Below are 8,112 nucleotides of genomic sequence, written 5' to 3'. Positions count from 1 at the left end.
GTGTGAGTGTGTGTGTGTTTTGTGTATATGTGTGTAAGCGTGTGTGTGTTCTGTGTATGTGTGTGTTCTGTGTATGTGTGTGTGTGTGTTCTGTATATAAGTGTGTGTGTGTTCTGTGTGTATGTGTGTATGTTCTGTGTATAAGTGTGTGTGTTCTGTGTATATGTGTGTATGTGTGTGTGTTCTGTGTATAAGTGTGTGTGTTCTGTGTATATGTGTGTGTATGTGTGTATGTTCTGTGTATAAGCGTGTGTGTGTTCTGTGTGTGTGTGTATGTGTGTGTGTTCTGTGTATAAGTGTGTGTGTGTTCTGTGTCTGTGTGTGTTCTGTGTATGTGTGTGTGTGTGTTCTGTGTATAAGTGTGTATGTGTGTGTGTGTGTTCTGTGTATATGTGTGTGTGTGTGTTCTGTGTATATGTGTGTGTGTTCTGTGTATGTGTGTGTGTGTGTGTTCTGTATATAAGTGTGTGTGTGTTCTGTGTCTGTGTGTGTTCTGTGTATGTGTGTGTGTGTGTTCTGTGTATAAGTGTGTTTATGTGTTCTGTGTATATGTGTATGTGCGTGTTTGGGGCTCTGGTCGGTGTTTGTTGGGGGGAGGTGGGAACAGGATCAGAACCAGGCCGAAGACCTCCTCTCTGCCCGGACACTTTGCTAGGTGTTCCGGGTGATCTGGCCATCTCTTCTCCCACTGCCGCTGACACAACGGTTGCAGCCTTCAACTCGTCCCTTATAGTAACGCACAGTGAACGCACTGAAGAACAGAAGTGTCACGCACTGGAGGCCCGCCAGCAGGAAGAAGTAATAGTCCATGTGGCAGTTGTTGATGTTGCCTTGCAGGATAGGGAAAAACAAAGGAGTCATAGAATCATAGAATAATACAGCACAGGAGAAGGCCATTCGGCCCATCGTGTCTGTGCTGGCTCTTTGAAAAAGCTGTCCAATTAATCCTGTACCACTGCAAATCTTTCCCCCTTTCAGTATTTCTCCAATTCCCCTTTTGAAAGTTCCTATTGAATCTGCTTCCACCGTCCTTTCAGGCAGCACATTCCAGATCACAACAACTCACTGTGTAAAAACATTTCTCCTCATCTCCCCCTCTGGTTCCTCTGTCGATTATCTTAAATCTGTGTCCCTCTGGTTACCGACCCTCATGGAAAGGAAGACCATGGGGAATTAAACAAGGATAAGGCAAACTGGGAATAGAATCTCCTTAGGAAACGAAAACTATTGTCAACTTTTACAACACAGCAACAGGCCATTCGGCCCAGCTGGTCCATGCCGGTCCCTCTCCCCCACTCGGTCCTCCTCTCCACCCCCTCTTCATCTCACCCCATCACCATCTCCTTCTATCCCTTCCTCCCTCATGTGTTTGTCCAGCTTCCCCCTTAAATCCATCGACACTATTCACCTCCACCACTCCCTGTGGTAGCGAGTTCCACATTCTCACCGATCCCTGGGGAAAGAGGTTTCTCCTGAATTCCCCACTGGATTTATTAGTGACTGTCTTATATTGAAGGCCCCCTCATTCTGGTTTCGCTGACAAGTGGAAAAATCCTCTCTACATTTAACCTATTGAAACCATTTCAGAGTCTTGATGAGCTCGATCGGGTCACCTCCCCTCCCCCCCCCCCTCGGCCTTTTCTTTTCTGCAGAACAGAGTGCCAGGCTGTGCAGCCTTTCCCCATTGATATAACCTCTCCATTCTGCTATCCTCCTTGTAAATCCTCTCTGCTCTTTCCCCAGTGTCTCTCTCTTGCCTCTTTGTAAATTGGTGACCAGTACTCCAAGTGTAGTCAAACAAAGCTCCTGGACAGGTTTAACATTCCCTCTCGACTTTTCACTGCTGTCACTTCAGAAATCAACCCTTGGTGCTTTCTTGGCATTTTTATGGCCTGATTAACTTGTGCCGTTGCTTTAACTGATTTGAGTATCTGTCCCCAACCCTATTTAAATTCGTATTATCCAACAGTATGCGTCCCCCTCACTCTTCCCACCAAAATGGACCACCTCACCCTGATCTATGTCGGGGTTTCTCGACCGACTGCACACCCATTCTGCAATTTTATTAATGTCTTCCTGTTTCCATGATCTGAGTTGCGTTCGGGGTTTCATGACAGTGAACACAGCCGCAAGCTGAAGGAGTCCCCACGAGTGGTCCAACACGTCCCTCTACTCCCCTCCGCCTCCCCCTCTCGCCACTCCACTCTCCCACTCCACATCCCTTCCTCTCCCACTTCCCCCTCTACACATCCCTCCCTCTCCCTCTCTCCTCTCCCCTCTCCCACTCCCTCCCTCTCCCCTCTCCCTCCCTCACCCCTCTCCCCAGACCCCCTCTCCCCTATCCACCGCCTCCCCTCCATCTCTCCTCTCTCATCTCCCCACCTCTCCCCTTCCTCTTTCCCCACCCCTCACCCTCCCTCTCTCCTCTCCCCAACCCTCCATCTCTCCTCTCCCATCTCCCCACCTCTCCTGCTCCCGTTTCCCCACCCCTCCGTCTTCCCTCTTCCTCTCCCCACCTCTCCCTCTGCCCTCTCCCTCTGCCCACCCCCCCTTCCCTCTCCTTCTCCCCAATCCTCCCTTTGCCCTCTCCCTTCTATCGACCCCTCCGTCTCTTTCCCTCTACCCGCTCTCCCCATCACCCTCTCCCCATCCGTCTCCCCCCCACTCCCTCTGCTCTCTCCCTCTCCCCACCCCTCCTTCTTCCCTCTCCCCACGCCTCCCTCTGCCCTCTCCCCAATCCTCCCTCTGCCCTCTCCCTTCTATCCACCCCTCTCTCTCCCTTCCCCTCTCCCGTCCCTCTCCCCCAACCCCCGCTCCCATCACCGTCTCCCCATTGGTCTCCCCACCCCTCCCTCTCTCTTCTATCCACCCCTCCTTACCCTGCTTCTGTCCCTCTCTCTTCCCCCTCTCCCCTCCACCCTCTCCCCACCCCCCTCCGATCCGCCCAGTCACAATACTCACCATGGTCTTCATGGCTATTCAGCCAGCCTATGGCAGGGAGGGATACGAGATCGAGGAGCCCCGAGCCGATGAAGGAGCCAATCCCAGAGAAGAAGAAGAAGAGGCCCATTATGGCACACTGCATGGATTTGGGGGCCTCTGAGTAAGCAAATTCCAAACCTTCCCAAAAAAACCACAAAAAATTAACAAGAGACTTTAGGAAAACCATCAAACTGGAAAATTGCCCAGTTATGTCCTGTCCATGCAAAGCAGGACAAGTCCAACCCGGCCAATTACCGCCCCATCAGCCTACTCTCAATCACCAGTAAAGTGATGGAAGGTGTCATCGACTGTGCCATCAAGCCGCACTTGCTTAGCAACAACCTGCTCAGTGACGCTCAGTTTGAGTTCCGCCAGGGCCACTCAGCTCCTGACCTCATTACAGCCTTGGTTCAAACATGGACAAAAGAGCTGAACTCAAGAGGTGAGGTGAGAATGACAGCCCTTGACATCAAGGCAGCATTTGACCAAATATGGCATCAAGGAGCCCGAGCAAAACTGAGGTCAATGGGAATCGGGGAAAACTCTCGGCTGGCTGGAGCAGGTCAGAAGCTGGGAATTTTGTGGTGGTACCCAAAACCTCTCCACTGCCTTAGAAACGTAGAAAATGGGAGCAGGAGTAGGCCATTCGGCCCTTCAAGCCTGCTCCGCCATTCATTATGATCATGCCTGATCATCCAACTCAGTAACCTGTTCCCGCTTTCCCCCCATATCCTTTGATCCCTTTCGTCCCTAGAGTTATATCTAACTCCTCCTTGAAAACATACAATCTTTTGGTCTCAACTGCAACAAGTGGTAGCGAATTCCACAGGTTCACCACTCTCTGGTTCAAATAGTTTCTCCTCATCTCAGTCCTGAAAGGTTTACCCCGTATCCTGAGACTATGACCCCTGGTTCTGGACTCCCCCACCATCGGGAACATCCTTCCTGCATCTACCCTGTCAAGTCCTGTTAGTATTTATAGGTTTCTATGAGATCCCCCCTCACTCTTCTGAACTCCAGCGAATATAATCCTAACTGACTCAATTTCGCCTCATACGTCAATCTCGCCATCCCAGGAATCAGTCTGGTGAACCTTCGCTGCACTCCCTCTATAGCAAGAACATCCTTCCTCAGATAAGGAGACCAAAACTGCACACAATATTCCAGGTGTGGCCTCACCAAGGCCCTGTATAATTGCAGCAAGACATCCCTACTCCTGTACTCGAATCCTCTCGCTATGAAGGCCAACATACCATTTGCCTTTTTTACCGCCTGTTGCACCTGCATGCTTACCTTCAGCGACTGGTGTACGAGAACACCCAGGTCTTGCTGCATATTCCCCTCTCTCAATTAATAACCGTTCAGATAATAATCTGCCTTCCTGTTTTTGTTACCAAAGTGGATAACCTCACATTTATCCACATTGTACTGCATCTGCCATGCATTAGCCCACTCACTCAACTTGTCCAAATGACCCTGAAGCCTCTTTGCATCCTCCTCACAACTCACCCTCCCACCCAGTTTTGTGTCATCTGCAAATTTGGAGATATTACATTTAGTTCCCTCATCTAAATCATTAATATATATTGTGAATAGCTGGGGTCCTAGCACCGATCCTTGCCACTCCTCAGTCACTGCCTGCCATTCAGAAAAAGACCCATTTATCCCTACTCTTTGTTTCCTGTCTGGCAACCAATTTTCTATCCATCGCAATACACTACCCCCAATCCCATGGGCTTTAATTTTACACACTTATCTCTTATATGGGACTTTGTCGAAAGCCTTCTGGAAGTCCAAATAAACCACATCCACTGGCTCCCCCTCATCAACTCTACTAGTTACATCCTCGAAGAATTCTAGTAGATTTGTCACGCATGATTTCCCTTTCGTAAATCCATGCTGACTCTGTCTGATTCTGTTCTCTAAGTGCTCTGCTATAAAATCTTTTACAATAGACTCCAGAATTTTCCCCACTACTGATGTCAGGCTGACTGGTCTATAATTCCCTGCTTTCTCTCTACCTCCCTTTTTAAATAGTGGGGTTACATTAGCTACCCTCCAATCTGTAGAAACTGTTCCAGAGTCTATAGAATCTTGGAAGATGACCACCAATGCATCCATTATTTCTAGGGCCACTTCCTTAAGTACTCTGGGATGCAGACCATCAGGCCCTGGGGATTTATTGGCCTTCAATCCCATCAATTTCCCCAACACCATTTCTCTACTCATACTGATTTCCTTCAGTTCCTCTCTCTCACTAAACCCTATGTTCCCCAACATTTCTGGTGTGATATTTGTGTCCTCCTTTGTGAAGACAGAACCAAAGTATGCATTTAGTTGGTCAGCCATTTCTTTGTTCCCCATAATAAATTCCCCTGTTTCTGACTGTAAAGGACCTACATTTGTCTTCACCAATCTTTTTATCTTCACATACCTTTAGAAACGTTTACAGTCAGTTTTTATGTTCCCCGCAAGCTTGCTCTCGTACTCTATTTTCCCCTTCTTAATCAATCCCTTGGTCCTACTTTGCTGAATTCTAAACTGCTCCCAATCCTCAGGTCTGTTGTTTTTTCTGGCAAATTTGTATGCCTCATCCTTGGATCTAATGCTATCTCTAATTTCCCTTGTAAGCCATGGTTTGGCTACCTTTCCCATTTTACTTTTGCGCCAGACAGGGATAAACAATTGTTGCAGTTCATCCATGCGCTCTTTAAATGTTTGCCATTGCTTATCCACTGTCATCCCTTTAAGTAACGTTTCCCAATTCATCATAGCCAACTCGCGCCTCATACCTTCGTAGTTTCCTTTACTAAGATTCAGGATCCTTGTCTCAGAATCAACTACATCACTCTCCACCTTGATGAAAAATTCTATCATGTTATGGTCGCTCGTCCCCAAAGGGTCTCGCACCACTAGATTGTCAATTATTCCTCTCACATGACACAATAGCCAGTCTAGGATGGCCTGTTCTCTAGTTGGTTCCTCAATGTATTGGTCCAGAAAACCATCCCGTATACACTCCACGAATTCCTCCTCTACGGTATTGTGACTAATTTGATTTGCCCAATCTATATGCAGATGAAAATCACCCATAATTACAGATGTTCCTTTATCGCATTCATCTCTAATTTCCTGTTTAATGCCATTCCCAACATCACCACTACAGTTTGGGGGTTTATATACAACCCCCACTAACCCTTTAGTGTTTCTCACCTCTACCCATACAGATTCCACATCGTCAGAGCTAATATCCTTCCTCACTATTGCATTAACTTCCTCTTTAACCAGCAATGCAACTCCACCGCCTTTTGCTTTTTGTCTGTCCTTCCTAAATACTGAATATCCCTGGATGTTCATTTCCCATCTCTGGTCACCTTGCAGCCATGTCTCTGTAATCCTGATTATATCATACCCGCTTACATCTATTTGCGCGATCAATTAATCCACTTTATTGCGAATGGTCTGTGCGTTATGGTACAAAGCCTTAAGGCTTGTCTTTTTAACATTACTTGTCTCCTTCCCACTATTTTTCACTGTGGTCCTGTTTGATTCTGGCCCTTGATTTCTCTGCCTATCCCTTTTCTTATTCCCCATACTGTCTTTTGTTCTTGTCTTTGATCCCCCCTCCTCTGACTCCTTGCAAAGGTTCCCATCCCCCTGCCATTTTAGTTTAAACCCTCCCCAACCACTCGAGCAAATACTCCCCCAGGACATCAGTCCCGGTCCTGCCCAGGTGTAACCCGTCCAGTTTGTACTGGTCCTACCTCCCCCAGAACCGGTTCCAATGCCCCAGGAATCTAAAACCCTCCCCTTTACACCATCTCTTCAGCCACGTATTCATCTGATATATCCTGCTATTTCTACTCTGACCAGCACGTGGCACTGGTACTAATCCTGAGATCATTACCTTTGAGGTCCTACTTTTCAAATTACTTCCTAGCTCCCTATATTCTGCTTTTAGGACCCCATCCTGTTTTTACCTATGTCGTTTGTACCAATGTATACCACGACCACTGGCTGTTCACCCTCCCCCTTCAGAATGTCCTGTAACCGCTCTGAGACATCCTTGACCCTAGCACCAGGGAGGCAACATACCATCCTGGAGTCTCGTTTGCGGCCACAGAAACCTTTATCTATTCCCCTTACAATTGAATCCTCTACAACTATTGCCTTCAAGGCAGAAGTCGGAAGTGTCATTGCATGACATGGCTGGAGGACCGCTGACAATGAACTGTTATTTAAAAGCGAGTAAGGGATAGTCAGTCTAACCTCGATGGTAGGAAAATCATTGGGAAAAATTCTGAGGCTCAAGATAAATCTTCATTTAGAATGACACAGATTAATCAGAGAGAGTCAGCATGGATTTGTTAAGGGAAGGTTGAGTCTGACTAACATGATTGAATTTTTTGAGACGATAACAAGGAGGGTCGATGAGGGTAGTGCAGTAGATATAATCTATATAGATTTTAGCAAGCCTTTTCATAAGTTCCCACATGGCAGACTGGTCATGAAAGTAAAAGCCCATGGGATCCAAGGAAAAATGGCAAATTGGATCCAAAATTGGCTCAGAGGCAGGAAGTAAAGGGTAATTGTCGTTGGGTGTTTTTTCAATTGGCGACTGATTCCAGTGGGGTTCTGCTGGTCTTAGTACTCGGTCCCTTGGTTTTTGTGCTTTATATCAATGATATGGTATTGAATATAGGGGGTATGATTCAGAAGTTTGCGGACGATCCAAAAATTGGCCGTGTGGTTGTTAAAAAAGAAGAAAGCTGTCGACGGCAGGTGGGCGGAATTGTCCCAAATGGAGTTCAATCCGGAGAAGTGTGAGACAGCAAATTGAGGGAGTTCAGTTAATGTGGAGAGACTGGAGAAATTGGGATTGTTCTCCTTAGAGCAGAGCAGGTTAAAGAGAGATTTAATCGAGGCGTTCAAAACCATGAAGGATTTTGATAGAGTAAATAAGGAGAAACTGTTTCCAGTGGCAGGAGGGTCGGTAACCAGAGGGACACAGATTTAAGATAATCGACAGAGGAACCAGAGGGGGAGATGAGGAGAAATGTTTTTACACAGTGAGTTGTTGTGATCTGGAATGTGCTGCCTGAGAGGACGGTGGAAGCAGATTCAATAGGA

At 47.1% G+C, this 8,112-nt stretch overlaps 1 protein-coding gene across 1 annotated transcript in view; it reads right to left on the bottom strand.

Moving 5' to 3' along the window:
- Window positions 1-463: 463 nt before the first annotated feature.
- Window positions 464-8,112, bottom strand: part of LOC137385093 (solute carrier family 15 member 4-like) — a 74,159-nt gene continuing 66,510 nt past the window's right edge. The window contains exons 7-8 of the mRNA XM_068059851.1: window positions 2,962-3,120; window positions 464-830 (exon numbers count right to left, since the gene is read on the bottom strand). Of these exons, the coding sequence (XP_067915952.1) occupies window positions 652-830; window positions 2,962-3,120 (338 nt within the window). The 3' untranslated portion in view covers window positions 464-651. The remainder of the gene's footprint in view (window positions 831-2,961; window positions 3,121-8,112) is intronic.

Source organism: Heterodontus francisci, chromosome 28, assembly GCF_036365525.1.
Source record: "Heterodontus francisci isolate sHetFra1 chromosome 28, sHetFra1.hap1, whole genome shotgun sequence".
Lineage (NCBI taxonomy): Eukaryota > Metazoa > Chordata > Chondrichthyes > Heterodontiformes > Heterodontidae > Heterodontus > Heterodontus francisci.
Note: the sequence above shows the minus strand (reverse complement) of the source record. Positions and strands in the feature narration are given on the sequence as shown.